Source organism: Lepisma saccharinum, chromosome 3 (assembly GCF_977018435.1).
Source record: "Lepisma saccharinum chromosome 3, izLepSacc3.1, whole genome shotgun sequence".
In the NCBI taxonomy this organism is placed as follows: Eukaryota; Metazoa; Arthropoda; class Insecta; order Zygentoma; family Lepismatidae; genus Lepisma; species Lepisma saccharinum.
Window position 1 is genome coordinate 88,575,416 of NC_139231.1, and position 18,407 is coordinate 88,593,822.

General features: G+C 39.7%; 2 protein-coding genes across 3 annotated transcripts in view; one reads left to right on the plus strand and one right to left on the minus strand.

Moving 5' to 3' along the window:
* Positions 1-9,842, minus strand: part of LOC145985233 (uncharacterized) — a 66,788-nt gene extending 56,946 nt beyond the window's left edge. The window contains exon 1 of the mRNA XM_083118994.1: positions 9,822-9,842. The gene's annotated coding sequence lies outside the window, so the exon portion shown is untranslated. The remainder of the gene's footprint in view (positions 1-9,821) is intronic.
* Positions 1,570-18,046, plus strand: LOC145985232 (uncharacterized). 2 transcript variants are annotated; one of them, XM_083118993.1, is made up of 2 exons: positions 1,570-1,681; positions 17,637-18,046. In XM_083118993.1, exons 1-2 carry the CDS (start codon positions 1,628-1,630, stop codon positions 17,997-17,999), a joined length of 417 nt encoding a protein of 138 aa, XP_082975119.1. In that variant the 5' UTR covers positions 1,570-1,627; the 3' UTR covers positions 18,000-18,046. The 2 variants fall into 2 exon arrangements, with proteins under 2 accessions (XP_082975119.1, XP_082975118.1); XM_083118992.1 differs by lacking the exon at positions 1,570-1,681 and adding an exon at positions 15,841-15,986.
* Positions 18,047-18,407: the final 361 nt, after the last annotated feature.

The window sequence follows — 18,407 nt, forward strand, 5'->3', positions numbered from 1 at the left end:
TATTAATTGCAACCGACAACTAATCTTTCCATTAGTATTAAAAAATATGATTTGAAAACAAGTGTGCTATATTATTAGTATGCAATCTTTCTTGGACATGACGTATCGTCTACCTTTTTACCTCCTAAATTCTATCACTACGTTAAAAGATCGCCTCTTCTCCTCTTCAGGTAAACAAATTTCTTATGGTGGAGATTGAACTTATTTTATTGCCACAAGTCATGGGCTTAAGGCTTGATTTAAGGTCACATTACACGGCAGATGTTTTTAAAGCATGATTCATATTATTAGAATGAAGTGGAAGCGGAACGTTATTCGTTCACACTGACAAATAATCAAGTAAGGTTAGGTTTGATTTGGTACTGGGAGCAAAAGGGAAGAGTCGCATTTCAAAGTCACGAATATACTTTACTCATTGCGACGACAATTCTAGTAACACTTAGATTTCACACCTAACAAGTAGCATATTGTATGATACGGATTACAATCTTGACTCGATTTTCCTCAGTCGAGTGCATGCTGGGATAGTACTTTCATTGAAAGCCACAGACGATGCTTCCTTCCATTGGCCATCTACTGACATAAATAAGCGACAATGATTAATTCAACAACGCAATCTACAGAAAGCAATGTACTCAGTGCATAATACGTTGCAAGATATTTAAAACATGAGAATTCCATTATTTTCGACAAATTCATAGCCATCAACATGAACATCGAAAGTAACCTCCATACCAGAAAATTATCTACAATACTGAAGACCAGACATTTAGAGGATCTACAAAATCGGAATCTTCATACAAAAACGGCACGAAATAGCATATTCAAACAAAAATTCAGGTTATTTCGCCATCATTTTTTGGTTTAACAGTTTATATTTTGTCAAGAACTATTTATTCATTATAAACATTCTAAAAGGTATGTACAACAGCAATGCAATCGAGCAGTTTGTGGACCATTGCACAGTGTGCCTAAATTTGCACTATTCTCCTTTCCCCCGAAGGTAGGGGCGGAATTTAAATCGTAAACACGCCACTGCACCATGACTTTGTTTTGTTTTCTTTTCTTTGTTTTTTCTTCAGTGCCATAAGATTTAATTTCCTAATTTGCACTGGTGTGAAATCATGTGCACTTGGGACTGGAGAAAATAAATAATAAACATTAATAATATGGATTTATCGATGGCCCGAGATAGAGTAGAATGCGTAAGTTTTACCAAGCACGTTGTCCATCACCATGTTTATTCTCTTTGTTTTACGCAATGAGAGCTTCAAGAATTGAAACAAAACGCCAAACAAGCTGCTGACAACTTCTGCACTAGCATACGCAAAAACCCAGCTCTTGCAAACATGCAGGATGCAAGACAAGAATGAATGAAAATAGTAATGGACAATTTGCCGAACAATAGTTGTGCATCCCACTGCACATGTAGCTCCAGTGAAATTTCAAGTATTCGATGACGCAACTATGGCAGAAAATGATGTCTTCGTGGGGGCCAATTAACGCTCGTCTACGACCTGTGGACAATACTTGCTAAATAACTCTTGTACTACCAAAGAAACACAAATTCCTCTGTCGACTGTACCTAAATTTGAAATGTGTTGTGAAGTTATTTAAGAACGCCAGGATGTCTTATCCTATGTTATCATTCGGCAGTGGAGACTCCTGTAAGCAAATTGGGGTAATTATAATGTTAATAACTCATATTTATCTTAATATAGTGTATGATATTTGAGTTATAATATAATGGATTTTATGTTATCCGGAATCAACTTCTTCATTTTGCATATTCTCCATTAAAAGTTATGACGCATGGCTATTTTTCTACAGCATATTCGCACCCAATTTTAGGATACATTGCACTAAGCTGGGCTCGGGTACCCTTTTCTACACCCTCGAATTTTCGCACATTTAAAATATTCTCGTTACGAAAATTAGTTCTTCATAAGAAACGATGTTTCTAAATAGCGCGAAAAGTAATTTTTTTAGATCTACGTGCTAGGAAACTTACGTTTTTCAATATTTAGATTCCTTATGTAACGTCGAAACGGTTTTGCAGGGATTTCATCATGGCGCATCTTGGATTCATGTCACAGGTGCACGTCTGAACATTTTCTTTTTCTTCTTATCTTTGACTTGTGCAATGGGATAATTTGCAATTTCTTCTTGTTATGAATGACTTGTGCAATGGGATAATTTGCGATTTCAATATATTATTTATGTAATTTATTGGCGTATTGGATATTTGAGACATTGCAATTGTTTTGTGCGACTTTAGACATTGGAATTGATTTGTGTGACATTGAATTAATACAAAAGGACTAAATATGAGATTGACACACGTTCAACGGATGAAGGACATAGAGGGCTTTGTTCGACGAGACATACGGGACATTGTACTTGACTTACAGGGAGATGGTCTGCTGCCCCACGAACCATTGGCGCTAGGCCCACGAACCATTGGCGCTAGGCCCACGAACCATTGGCGCTAGCCTCACGAACCATTGGCGCTAGCCGCACGAACCATTGGCGCTAGGCCCACGAACCATTGGCGCTAGCCTCACGAACCATTGGCGCTAGCCCCACGAACCATTGGCGCTAGCCCCACGAACCATTGGCGCTAGCCCCACGAACCATTGGCGCTAGGCCCACGAACCATTGGCGCTAGCCCCACGAACCATTGGCGCTAGCCCCACGAACCATTGGCGCTAGCCTCACGAACCATTGGCGCTAGCCCCACGAACCATTGGCGCGTGGATAGGTTAGTTCAGTTAGGTTGAGATCGATAGTTAAAATTTGGTGTCGTGTTAGTATCACGATCTAGAAATTGGAAATAATTGCGAACCATTTCAAACGACAAAATTTCAACTTTAAACGGCTGTGCAGTCGTAAATACTTCTTTCCGCGCTCCAATTTTTTTTTATTCACAAATAGGATCACATAACCTTCATAATGAAAGAAAAAAAAATTCAAAATTCGAGGGTGTAGAATAGGGTACCCGACCCAGCTGTCTGTCCAAATGCAACGTTTCGTCGAGGAAGGAAAGGGGGTTCTATATTATTGCGGTGGGGCAGGGGTGCCCATCCCCTCCAAGGCCATGGACGCATCCCCCCCCAAAGAATTGCTCATCATAACCTCTCCCAATATAGTTTGGATAAATACGCAGTAATTGATTTTTATTTGAATGTACTCGTAGATAATTAATTTGTTTCGTTTTTTAAAAATGTAAATTTTCTAAATTCGGAAAGCTACCAATGGTTAAATAATTAATCTGCTTTTAATTGAGTAAATAATATATGTGCGTTTAAACACTGTTCATGTACAGGGAATACGATTTTTAAAATCACAATTTCACTGTTTAACACAAATTGTTTTCAACTTAAGATAGAAAATTTAAACTGGGTACATCAAATATTCATGCTGCAGTTGTCTTTTAACCAAAGCTAGTTTCTTCGTGTGACCGATTGATTTTGTTGTTTCATGAGGCATCAAAAGCCGTAACTAGAAATTTCTAAGGTCGGGGCGAAAAAGGTGCTCCTTCAAAGAACTCGCCCCTTCTACTTGAGATAAATATCATTATTATTTTAATAATCAATAAGAATAATTACATACAATTTATCTTAAGTGCAAATTTCACTTGCTAAAGTAAAATTTTCCTGTAACAGGAAGTTACAAATGAGATTGACAAATATTTTTCCTGCGTTATCCCGTAATTCACAAAGTGTTAGTATGCAGTACCCTTAGTACAACTATTACAGCATGCAGGGAATCGACAAAGAAATAGTATTTCTAATAGAACAAACCCATCAAAATAATGCGCCTGCTTTCAAGTTACTGGTATGTATTCACAATCACCTCATTAACAAAACGCCATACATGTATTGTTCAACGCAGTATTGCGAACGAAGCGAGCAAGAATATTTTTAGGTGTATTTCTTTTCAAACTACTCAGTCCAACCTTTTCTCCTTTTGCAGGTCTAGAGGCATCAAAATATATTTTAGATATTTCAACCAGATGAAGGTGATATTGTCACCGCTGAGATATATTGATGTAGGTTGCCCCTGAAGAATATGCACAGTAATCTTTTTTCATTTTTCCAGGGAGGTTCAAGTGATCTCTCCCCCCGTTTCGTGCGGGCGTCCATATACAGGGTGAGTCAAAATTCCCTGACCACCCCTTATAAAATGAAAGGGAGTGTAGTTTGCAGCAATTGGTCATGGTAGTAATATGTTAGGCCTAGGGGTAAACCTTTTGGTGCATGTCATTATAACGTCCGCCATCTTGGATCCAACTTCATTTCTTTAAATGGGAAGGGGGCATATGAGGTATGGTTTTGCGCTGGAATTTCACCAGGAATTCAGTGGTATAGTCATAAGCGTAGTTTTCCCCGTCCGCTTGGGGGGGGGGGGGGGCTAGCTGGGGCTAACTTTATTAACGCTTTTATCCATTACAAAAATCATCACAGGTATTCTATTTGGGAGACAGGTGATACCCGAATTATCTTATCCAAAAGAAATGGAATTGTTAAATGGAATAAATACGCTATTATAGATGGTTGTAAATTTATTAAAGCACACATTTCTTCTTTAGAATAAAGAAGGTATAATTTTAATATGTGATAATATTAATGGGTAATCCTTTATTCATGCTGCAAGGCATTTAAAAGCACAATCGACATACGTAATGAAATAGTAAAAATTTAAATTTCTTATTTTCTATACAACGAAACTTCGAATTTTCTTAATTTTACTATACAATTGAGATCCACTTGCGACTAGATTCGTGAAGAAAACTCTTAGAGAGGAGAGAGGGAATGAACTTAGTGGTTTACCATCTAGATAATCTTATAAATGTTTGCAAGGAGCTCCCCAGAATACTATTTAGAAGGCTGCAATTAGTTTCCATTCATTTAAACCTAACATGCATATCTTCCTTTTTACCAATATACAATGCATGCTTATAATTGGACGTTATTTGGCTACCCGAAAGATTTCTTTCAGGGGGGGGGGGTAGGGCAGCAGTACTTAAAGCGAAGGAAAGTGGGGCGCTTTTCCCCAGTTTAGAGAATTCTCATATAGCATCCCCAGCACTAGGATATTTCCCATAGGCACTTAATTTGCTGTCTTTCACCGCATCCCTCGCCCATGTTTTCACGCTACAATTTCAAAATTTGAATTGTATGAAGTATTTCCAGATATCTCCACTCCCTCTGTGGGCACCATTGTACTTAATATCTAATCGAACAGAAACCAATGCCATTCTAAGTTTCGTTGATTCAGATTATACAGGGTGGCTCAATAAATCACTTAACACCCCCAGTACAAGGCCACTGCTGCATGGGACGTGAAAATGGCGATGACCAATCGTTATCAGGCCAAGGGGGAACCACATTGACGTCACCCGCATGGTCGGTAGCCATCTTGATGTCCGCCATCTTGAATTCAATTTCAGAATTTTAAATGGGAAGGGGGTCGTGCGACATATCAAAATGGGCTAGAATTTCACCAGGAAAACAACTGTGACATTTGTTTTCACCTAACTTTAACTGTTGCAGAGTTAACAATACCACAAAGTTATAACACATGCTCAATATGACGTCCCTCTTGCGCAACACACACGTGTAATCGTGTCTCCCATGACCTTACCACATTCTGAAGAACCTCAGGAGTTATTGCAGTACAGGCATCCACAATGCGTGTGCGCACGTGGGCCAGATCCCTGATTTTCGTAGCATACACCATGGCTTTCAGGTGTCCCCAGAGGTAAAAGTCCAATGGTTTCAGATCAGGTGAGCGTGCAGGCCATTCCACAGTCCCTCGGCGACCAATAGAGTGGTGAGGGAATTGTTGATCCAGGTACTGACGGACTATCATCCCATAGTGCGGTGGAACACCATCTTGCTGGAACCATTCAGGATAGCTCCCATCCTCGGACAGTAAGGATGGTAAGATCTGCTCCCGTAGCAGAAGCAAGTAGCCCTCTGCATTTAAGTTGCCCTCAATGAAAAATGGACCAACAAGTCGGGAACCCCAAGTACCACACCACACCATTAGCTTCCCGCCTCCCGTCACTTTGCTGGGATCTGTCCAATGTGGATTTTCGGGTGACCAGTACCGCAGATTTTGCTTATTCACCTCTCCCGACACATAAAAATTAGCCTCATCACTGAACAGAATCTTGCTACCGACGGCAGGGTCACGTTGCAGTTGTGCTATAGCCCACTCACAAAACTGCAAATGCCTGTCTGGATCGTCCTCACTAAGGTGCTGCTGCAGCTGTATCTTATACGGATGCCAGTGGTGGTCACGTACAATCCTTTGAATTGAACCCCTGCTGATACCGCTTTCCAGCGCCAGTCTCTGTGTGCTACGGGTTGGGGACTTTGAAAATGATGCCAACACCGCTACAGCAGTACCCTCATCCGTGGCTGTTTTCGGACGTCCATGTCGCGGCTTGTCATCCACAGATCCAGTATCTTGGAACTTTGCCAGCAACTGGCTGACGGCCACATGTGACACCGGTTGTCTTGCAGAATTGCGGTTATTGAAGTCTGCGGCAATGTCACGCGTACTTCTCTCCCCTGACATCAATATGATGGCAATCCGTTCCTCACGTGTTAGTGGCATTTTCGTTCAGATCAGTGAAAAATGAAATATGCTACTCTTGACACGATCAATTCACATCATCACTCTTTTAAACTTTTATGTAAAGACAAAACACATTCGTAATTCCCATGCCAACCAATACTACAAGATATGTACATACCGGTAAGTCAATATCCGGACATTTTCAGTGATTGGTCTAACAATAAATACCACATAATCACATACTAACGATTATTTGAACAATAAACATTTAAGCAAAAAGGGAAGGACGTGTCATTCTCCCATGCGGAAATCGCCCTTAAATTTAAAGGTAGGTGAAAACAAATGTCACAGTTGTTTTCCTGGTGAAATTCTAGCCCATTTTGATATGTCGCACGACCCCCTTCCCATTTAAATTTCTGAAGTTGAATTCAAGATGGCGGACATCAAGATGGCTGCCGACCATGTGGGTGACGTCAATGTGGTTCCCCCTTGGCCTGATAACGATTGGGCATCGCCATTTTCACGTCCCATGCCGCAGTGGCCTTGTACTGGGGGTGTTAAGTGACTTATTGAGCCATAGCTTTGTGGTATTGTTAACTCTGCAACAATTAAAGTTAGGTGAAAACAAATGTCACAGTTGTTTTCCTGGTGAAATTCTAGCCCATTTTGATATGTCGCACGACCCCCTTCCCATTTAAATTTCTGAAGTTGAATTCAAGATGGCGGACATCAAGATGGCTGCCGACCATGCGGGTGACGTCAATGTGGTTCCCCCTTGGCCTGATAACGATTGGGCATGCCATTTTCACGTCCCATGCAGCAGTGGCGTTGTACTGGGGATGTTAAGTGACTTATTGAGCCATAGCTTTGTGGTATTGTTAACTCCGCAACAATTAAAGTTAGGTGAAAACAAATGTCACAGTTGTTTTCCTGGTGAAATTCTAGCCCATTTTGATATGTCGCACGACCCCCTTCCCATTTAAATTTCTGAAGTTGAAATCAAGATGGCGGACATCAAGATGGCTGCCGACCATGCGGGTGACGTCAATGTGGTTCCCCCTTGGCCTGATAACGAATCGCCATTTTCACGTCCCATGCCGCAGTGGCGTTGTACTGGGGGTGTTAAGTGACTTATTGAGTCCAGTACCGCCTATTGGCAAATCAGAAACCAAATGAATGAATGAATGAACAGCAACGTAGAAGTTTTTGCCAACTTTTAATGAGCAGCGTCGTATTAAAAAATAAATGCTTAACGAAATTATGTGTATTTTTATATGTAGATACATATGGGACTCTGAAATTAAGTGCACTAAACTGGAACACTATAAGTATTATGATGCTTTCGGATGTTAAGAAACGTATATTGAAGAAGTGAATTAAGGAAACGAAGAATTACAGACTATTACAAAATTGAGAACCTCGCAAGTTACTGAAATTATCATGAAAGGTGCGCTATTCATGGTTTCAGGCTTAAGGATAAATTATTTTTTTAAATTAAAATAATTACCATTTGTGCCTGAAATCACGCTCTTAATGAAACAAAATATAAAAAAAAAGAACATGCACTAAATGATGGCATGAAGGATGTAGAAAGTTGCTATCTATAGGCGAAATATTATTTAATTATCCTGAAAACTAGGCTTTTAAATGAGAATCGTCGACCAAATAACTTTTATATAAACCTGGCCAAGTGACTTCAAAAGGAAACCGATTGACATTCAAAACAGGTTTTATATGATCACTTTGCCTATGCATTCTTTAAATTTATTTCAGAAATTCAATAGTCTAAGCTTATTTACTCAACGCCTGACTTTTACTATTAATGAACTCTCTATTAAAAGGAATGATCATTCTGTCATCTGCGCCTTAATTTCACAAACAGTATGAGCACAATATCAAAGAATGATTTTCTAATAATTTCCAATCTACAAAAGATGATTAAGACTTCTTGCTGTTATTCAACCAGTATAAGCACGTATCCTTCCACGATAATCTTGCTGTGGGTTACTTGAAACAACAAACAAGCTTCTTCTTACCTCCAGAAGAATAAAAATATCCCGAGACTCCCAAGAGATACAAGATATACCAGAGACTCCTAGAGCAGCATCCCTAGAAGTGATCCACAAGATTCACCCGTCACCTGGAGAGTTGAACACAACTTTCAACTGCACCGCCTACGTGCAATGAAAAATCCTAATCTGCACATCTGCATACATATCGGTAACGCGGGGCAACGCACACAAAAGACTTGGAAAAGAGTGATTTCGCCAATGAACTGTGGTGATCACCACTTAATAAAACAATTCCGCACGATTGAATCCCTTCTACAGGATCGCGACACATTCACGCGACATTTAGGCATACATCTTTAAATGTTCTCCCACGCAATACAAATCAACAGAAACTAAATTCACTTCTTTGAACTGACGCCTTTTCCCTATCAAAACTGCTATTCTGTTTAAGTCTCTATAATGACGGCTTTTCTTTTTCATGTTCGAAAAAAACACAATTGTAGGAACTCATTGTTAAAGGGTTACATTTATGTAAACACTGGTTGCAAGGCCACTATTCTTTGAATGTAACAATGTTTACCTAGCGCTCCAAGGTGGAAGATCAAAAGAAATAACGGTGATGTATTTTCTTCGAAACCTTGTTTCGGAACATACCTCGTAAAAAGTTACATGTGCTTCAACTTTCATTGTATTTTTTTCTTATCTATGACTGCCACACCACATAAGTAATCGTACATGAAAGTTTCAAGAGAATTATCTAATTTCTGTGTGCAGTTTCTCTTTCCTTAATTAATTTATGCATATGTCACATGCGTTTGGGGGGCTAATGGCTGGTTCTGGGGGGGGGCTGAGTCCCTACCTAACTACGCCTATGGGTGTAGTCAGATTTATGAAAACGAAAACTTTATTGATAAGGAAGTTATGGGCATATGAAAGTTACACAATGTGTTCAATTTGCTGTCCTTCTTGTGCTATGCACATGTTGAGACGGTTCTCCCATGCTATGTGGACACGGAGCAATATCTCAGGTGTGACTCGTGCACAGGAATCCAGTATACGTGGCTTCAAGTGACCCACATCCCGAATCTTTTCGGCATACACGATTGACTTCAAATGACCCCACAGCTAAAAATCGAGTGGGGGTAATCGGGGAGGTCATTCCACTGGCCCACGTCGACTAATCCATCGACCAAGGAACTGGAGGTCCAGATAGTGACGAACCTGTCGCTCATAATGAGGTGGTGCCCCATCCTGTTGAAAATGTGTGGGTCCTGGAGAATTTGTTCCACAGCCCATTCACAAAACTGCATTCTCCTATCCGGGTCGTCCTCAGAGAGATGGTGCTGCAGCTGCAGCTTGTACGGGTGCCACTTAACCATTTCTAACACCCTGGAAATGGAACTCTGGCCGACACCATATTGCACAAACATTCGACGTGTGCTGCGCTGCGGAGACTTGGCAAACGATGCTAGCACTGCCGTAGCTGTTCCTTCGTCAGTGGCAGTTCTGGGCCTACCAGATCGTGGCCTGTCCTGGACTGTACCGCTCTCTTCGAACCTGGTCAGCAATTGGGACACTGTAATGTGCGACACTGGATTCCGTTCGTTGAAATCACGAGCTACAGCACGGGCACTTCTCCCCCCCCCCACCCCCTCCGAAGCTTGATGATTTGGATTCGTTCGGCCTTGGTCAATGGCATGGTTCAGCACCTGCAAATGATATGTAATTATCACTTTCATACGTCCATAACTTCCTTATCATTAAAGTTTTCATAAATCTCACTTCACCACCAAATTCCTGGTGAAATTCTAGCCCAAAACCATACCCCACATGCCCCCTTCCCATTTAAAGAAATGAAGTTGGATCCAAGATAGCGGTCACCAAGATGGCAGACGTTGTCATGACATGCACCAAAAGGTTTCCCCCTAGGCCTAACATATTACTACCATGGCCAATTGCTGAAATCTACACTCCCTTTCATTTTATAATGGGTGGCAAGGACTTTTGACTCACCATGTACTTCTTATTTAGAAGTCAGTGCTATATTTTACACCTTTCTTTCTGGAAGAGAACGAACAAAGGGTGGTTACAACACGAACCGACTCACTGACTGCGAATAATCCAGCTTAAAATCCCCTTGATAGTACACGAACTCCGGTAAATATGGTCCCCCAAAACTTAATGTTGGATCCCCACCACTACAGAAATCCCTCGACAATCTAAGATTTAACACTGATAATCAAGAGCTGGAAGTTCCCCCTAATTTAATACTCAGTTCATCGAAATTCTCATGCTTACTCTTGATATTGAAGAGCGGATATTGCCCCCCTCCCCCAAGTAATACTCATTCCCCACACCAGAATTCACGTACAAGTCTAAGCAATACTCCGCAAATTTACTGCTCAGTCTCGTCTACCTAAAATTATCGTGACAATCTAAGCCTTCACACTGATATTCAAGAGCTGTATCCCCCCAAAGTTTAATCTTCATCTCCCCACCAGAAATCACGTGACAATTTCAGGCATACTAATGTGTAGAGCTGGATATTGTCCCCCACAAATAATACAGGGAGGTTATTGCAGCATGCCACCGCTTCAGCATCGGCCGCTTGCCGGCCCAGTCATGCAACAGGTGCCGGCAAATTGCGTAACAGATAGCCCGTAACAGAAACCGCTTGTTTTGTAATGTTTCCACTTTTCACAATTACAGTTACAATTACAATTGAAATAAGCACGTACCTTGTCGCACGGATGCAGGAAAAGGTGTCCTCCCAAATACAAATATTTCCGGCACCTTATTTCTGACATCTAATCTTAGATTAGACATCGCTACTTTATCCTCAGTTGACAGAAAGGGAAGACAGCATCCCGGCGCATAAAGCAAACCGAAAGCGTAAAATGATATTTAAAAGTAATAATAATGATGATCACTAACCTCCTGTGTTATAAGAGATGTTGAAAATGACTTCCTTCAACAGCAATACAACACGTTTCTTAGGTTCAAGAGATCCTGTCTATCGTAATCCCTGACCACTTTTCTGCAAGAATTCGTTTTCACGTAATTATCGTACATAAAAACTCTATGTTCAAGACTATATTTGTTTAACGACATAAGTAATGAATGAATAACAATTAACACACAATAAAGCACTAGCACACCAACTCAATAACACAGTATAAACAAAACGCGTACTGATAAACGCGAACAGAAGTGAACATGAATGAGCGTAGACTCACTGTCTGGTAGCCGACAGTGTTGCTAACCATTTTTCGGCAATGTCCCTACAGACGTAGTCAAAATGTCCCTACAACTGACCAAATGTCCCTACGCCAAGTAAAGTGACTAAAAAAAAAACACCTCATGAGCATGCAAACAGAAGATAAAATATACACATTTACTTACCAAATCTTTCTGCTCGGTGCTTCCACAATTAATGAAGGAGCGAATTTACAATACAGGACCTCTCCCCGATTTTTTGTAATATTTCGCATACTCACTAATTGAGGCCTCCTAATCACGAATTTGAAGTTAAAATTTGGGGGGTCACGTGTAGAAATTGCAAAATAAGTGACATTGAGTGGTCCGCGATCGGCACGATTGCTTATTATTTACCGGAAGATTTTGTGTTTCCAATACTTAAAAAACGAAATATACATTCCTGATATTACTACGACCCCAAATTTTAACTATGTTTGCCTATCCTAACCTAACCTAACCGTACCTGAATGGTTCGTGGGGCTATCCGTCAATGGTTTGTTGGGCTACCCGTGCATGTTTTTTTCGAGCCCAAATTTTAACTATGTTTGCCTAACCTAACTTAACCTAAACTTACCGAGAATGGTCAGTGGGGCTATTCCTGAATGGTTTTGCGGTAATTGTGATTACGAACCGATAAAAAATATTATTTTCGTAGCACTTTAACGGCAAACGTTCATCATCGAAGGCCATTTTCGTATCCTGCAATTTTATGATTGATGTACTGTTGCCAAATTTACCTGTAATCAAATCAGTTCTTCTACATCGTGATTGTCGCTGTCACATGTAAGCACGTTCTTTGGGCAATATACTGAAATCCATAAGTTTATTAATTAGCCCACAGCCATCCTCCTGCACACTCCACCTAACAATCTGTACAACATTAACAACTTTTTTACTGTTCTCTTCCGCCATTCTTACACGATCCATGCTCTCCAAGTATGAAATCAACAGTGTGGCAACGCTGTAGACAGACAGCGTAACTAATTTTAATTTGTTCATATCAACAAATATGGCTACCATACTTGTATACGGAGAATCATTGCGAGAATTTAAAAGCTTATTTTACAACTTCTACACGTTAATGAACATTTTTTCCCCCTCACCCCAACATGTTAACTTGAGATAAATAATCACGAATAATTATTTCGTGAGTATAAGACGTAGCATAGAAATTACAGAAGGGTCCGGTATTGTAAATTCTTGCCTTAATGAATAATAGGGGTGTGCTGGACAGAATTTTTTGGGTCGTGACGGTAATTTTTTTAAATCCCGACATTCGGGACTGAAAAATTTGCAATTTCCCGACCAAGTCGGAAAATTTTCTGGACGGGAAATGTTCGAAATTTCCCGAAGCACTGGAAATCTCGAATTTTACAAGTCATTTTCACTTTAAGTGATTGTTTTTGCATTTCTAGAATAAAAACTTACAACTTTCGATAAGTTCCAGAAACTTACAAGGCAGAAAACGTCGAGAATTAACGACTTTTTAAAGTAAAGAATCCAGCACACCCCTAATGAATAACGTTGAGTCGTTTACTGTTGATTATGTTATTTGAAGTCATACATGCTGCTGCTGTGAAGAGATAGATGTTGGTTGGTGATGCTGTATTTCCTGCATTCTTTAACAATTTTGGTCCCATTTTATTTCCCTTTTTTGTTTTTGTATCACTTAACATTGAAAATATTCTTTCCGTTTCCGCGTTAGAATGCGGCAATGTTAGCACTATTTTCGCGAGAGTGGAAATGTTTTCAAAAAGGAACTTGCCTTGAAAGTTTTTGGTAACCGATAACATGTTCCAAAATTCTGATGGAGATCTGTTAGTTAGTTCTTTTTTCTCCTCCTCGCTAAAGTATCCAGATAAACTAATTCATAAAATGTAATTTACCAAGATTGAAAAAAGTACCTACGTTTTCCCTCATTTGGCAAAATCTGTCCCTACGTTCCTACGCGGGCGAAATTTAGTGAAAAGTCCCTATGCGTAGGGACATGTCCCTACGGTTGGCATCACTGCCGACACGTGCAGTATGAAGCGCCATCTCGCGGCTGACAACTCACCCAACCCCCGATAAGCTGCAGGCGCTGTCGCGACAACTGAGAATAAAGTAGCGATGACTAATCTAAGATTAGACGTCAGAAATAAGGTGCCAGAAATATTTGTATTTGGGAGGACACCTTTTCCTGCACCCGTGCGACAAGGTACGTGCTTATTTCAATTGTAATTGTAACTGTAATTGTGAAAAGTGGAAACATTACAAAACAAGCGGTTTCTGTTACGGGCTATCTGTTACGCAATTTGCCGGCACCTGTTGCATGACTGGACCGGCAAGCGGCCGATGCTGAAGCGGTGGCATGCTGCAATAACCTCCCTGTACTTATTAGCCTACTCGTTATAGTCATATAGCAGAGCGATGCTTAAATACGCGTAATAACGTAAATCAACTTCTGTCTAATGTGGTATTGTTTATGAAGTCAAATTTAGTACTAAAAAAATCCCTCCCCCCAAAGATGGGTGTACGCAACATGCGTCCACAACCCCACCTGTGGACACCCCTGGTGATTGAGGAAGTGACAGCGCCAGCCTGAAATAAGTAGGGGGCTACAGACTTCGGTTTCAAATTCTCGGGGACTAACTAATATCGGCTTATTTATTTAGTACTTCACTACGGTATAATTTACTAGACATTTTAGTCAGACTCAAAGGTAAATCACTACGTAAGATTGACCGATTGACTTTGATCATTTCACGTCGCTTTTCTTTTGCAGGTTTACATGACCGGATTACACTACTCATTAGTAGTTCCCCAATTTCCCCAGGATGGTGGGTAGCCACCGGTCTCATACCCTGTCAAAATCTCAGGAGAAAAATTGTAGGTTATACAATTTAACAGTATAAGAAAACAGAAGTTTGGGGTGTTGTTGCTTTTCAAAGATACAGCACTCCGAATCTACTCTTATTCATTTCTCATGACATACTTCAACATAAAAAAAAAATCACGGTGATCAAAAAATACAATTATTCAAATATCACTTCTTTGTCTGAATTTCAAATGGTTCTTAGCAAATTATATTTTGTAAAAACCTACCAATTCATTATAAACTTCCAAAAATATTTCTCAACTTGTGGATGTAGGCTGCGTCTTGGTACAGAGCCCTGGCATCAATTATACCGGGCCGCGGAAGGTTTATTAGATCCAGTGGATGACAAATAATCCAATTTCTAGACATAATCAAACTATAACTCTTTGCGATTATGCCGTAATATATTTATTAATATCTAATTTCAAGGTTATGATACATATTAATTAACTATAAAGTTTAATAATGAGAATGGTAATTTTAGTAAAATTGTGGAGATCAGGGGATCGACTTTTTTTTAAAAAAAAGTTATTGGGCTGCGGTCTCACGAAAGGTTGAGAATCACTATCTTGAGGTACAATACGAATTAAATCGTGGTGTTTATGGACACATACAAATTCGGGCTACAGAAAAAAAATATCCACCTCCCTTCCCGCCGGAATTGAAATCGTAAAGAACCATTGCACCATGATCTTGTTCTGTTTCTTTCATATTTCCTTAGAGCCAGGGCTCGAAATGGAAATTTTAACGAAACGGATCTTTTACTTTCGTTAACATGCTGTTGTCTGTTGTCTCCGATTACGACAGTGACGAGACGGAACGGGAAGGTTTCAGATAATCAGGAACCGGAACGCCGGTTCATTTCGACCCCTGGCCAAAACATTTAAGTTCCTATGTTGCACTGGCGTGAAATCATGTTCGCCTGGGAGTAGAGAGAACAAATAAATAATAAATATAAATTACATGCATTTATCGATGGTCATGACGGAAGTTCGAGTGAAATTTCGAATATTCGATGACGCAACTATGACATAGAATGATGTCTCCGTATCGGCCAATTAAAGCCCATCTACAGTCTATGGATAATACTTGCTGAATAAATCTTGTATAACCACCAAAAAACACAAATTGAGGAATTGTGTTGTATTAAAGAAAAATTCAATCCTTGACTCTATCTTAGTTTGAAAAGTCTTACAAAATTATTTAAGAACAGAAAGATGTCTTATCGTATGTTATTCTTCGACAATGGAGATTATTCTATGCCAGTTGAGGTAATTATAATGTTAATAATTCATATTTATCTCAAGATAGTATACGACATTTCGGATATAATGGGTTATATGTTGGCCAGAATGAACTTCTTTTCTTGCAGTTTTCCATTTAAAATTCTGGCGCATGGCTGTTTTTCGACAGCATCTTAGGCTATTTACGATTCACTGAACGGACCTATTCTAGATGCAACTTGTTGTGTTTATTATTATTATTATTGCGGGGGATTGATTGAGTGCTCGTGCTCACTCTCCCATGATATTCGTGACTTTTTACAAATTCTTCTCACAATAATTATTCTTTAAAACATGCCCAACATTCTTGTTAAAGAACAATACAAAAAAGTTACAAAGAGCTTTGGTTTCTTTTCTGATGGTAAATCCGTCTTTGCCACACTAAGCCTGTAATTGAACTGGTGCACGGTCTACGTAGCAATCGTGAGACAAAACATTAAAGTTTTCCATCTACCACGAATATGTCATGTACTGTGTTTCATAATTAGCAGAAAATTGTTCGTAATTGTAAAATAGGGCGCAAGGGGTTTGCAATTGTAAAATAGGGCGCAAGGGCTCCTCGCAATTCTTCAACAACTGAAAACGCATGATAATTTCAAGTCACTTCTACAACGCCCGTTTGTATTCTCCTGTCTGTTGCCATGTTGTTTACTTAGATTACATTGTCTATGCGTGTTGGATAGTTTCTTCATGTCCATGTAGATGTAGACCATCTTTGTTTACTCGTGGATGCACATCACTAGTTAAGATGTCAACTGTAAACAATTTTGTTATTTTATGTAGCTGTTCTACCTCCCTAGGATAATCGCGACTTCACTCCCGACTCCGCGACAGTTGAGGGGAGGAATGAAAAATCCAAAACTGCTCAAATGATTAATGCAAACAATTTTAAGTCAAAGTCCAACCAAGGACTCAACTGATTGATAATATAATCTGCCAGGATATTGTCTGTCTGTCTCAAAGGCTTATCGAGACTGGACCAACAGTTTAAAGTGGGATCCTAAGCACTATGTACCTCCATCAGGCATCGAACCCGGCACCTCCTGGATTAGAAGGTGAAGGAAGACGTTACCTTAATGTCGTCGGAGAGCCCCTAACAGTCACGTAAAATATTACATATACACTCTTTTACGACTTGGTATGCATGGAAAATGTGCTAAGTCATCATTTTATCCACTTGTAAGCAAATTCGACGAGATTAGTGTTTTTTCTGTGGTATTGCGATTTCGAAAATTAAGGCTCCTACATATTAGGCATAGGAGACAATTGTGGGTCGTTCCAGCTTCACTTCGTTGCATAATATTAAAATCAATCATCAAAATTTAATGTCATTTTCGTTTTCAAGAACCTAAAATAAATTAAAAACTCCACTTTCATTTCTTTAAAAATTTTCATTACATAGCATTTGTTAAAATTTCGGGAGGGGCTTGGGACCGGTGAGTCCATGGCTGAGTGACTGGCTTCGTATATCGTAATGCTAACGACTCTACTCTGGAGATTGCCCAAATTAAGTTAGTAAATAAAAAGAAAATTCCTCTTTTATAATAAGGCATTGGATAGTTGAGCCTCGCTTTAGTTATATGAACACATTTGCACATACCCAATATTATTTTAATATATGTCTTCCATTTTTTGCAGCACGCCAAAGTCGCCGCAAACAGAAGCAGGTCGCAAGGGGCACCACCAAAAACACAATTTGCACCCAAAGGCGCTCCGGACAAGTGCGTGAAGCTGACGGAGACCTCCCGCCAGGAATCTGGGGAGTTTGTCTGCACAGAAGGTACGTCGGGAGAACCACACATAACCATACGAGACATATCGCTCACCCAGGTGGACACCATACCCCCCACACCATGCGACACTTGCGACTCCATACATGTGGTGAAACGCACCCCACCGGAAGGACACAGGTACAAGATGAAGTTCCTCTACATATTGATTTTGTTGTTTATGGTGTGGCTTGCTGTATACTTTCCCCTTGCTTCAATGGGAATTATATAATTTTATGTTTGGAGAACTAAAATGGAATTAAAGTTAACTATTGAGTAAAATAGAGGAAATTTGTAAAGATTAATAATTGATTTATGGTTTTTTGAACTACTGCTATATGTTGTATATTGAAATAAATCTCGCCAAGGTCCTGAAACAGAGCATCCTATTAAAAAAAAATGATGGAATTTGCAGGTAACGAAGTAAGTAGAAGTTATTCACACCGAAAAAGAATTGACTAATTTATTTTCAGTTGATTTAAATCTAAGTCAGAATGAAGGTAACATAACACCCATCCAGGTATTTTTCCAACAATCTTCGATTGGGGGTTGTAATAAAAGAGGGGTGTAATTTAATCGTCGTCTTCACCCTCACATGTATCATCAGATGAAAACATTATTGAAATATTAGTATCATCAT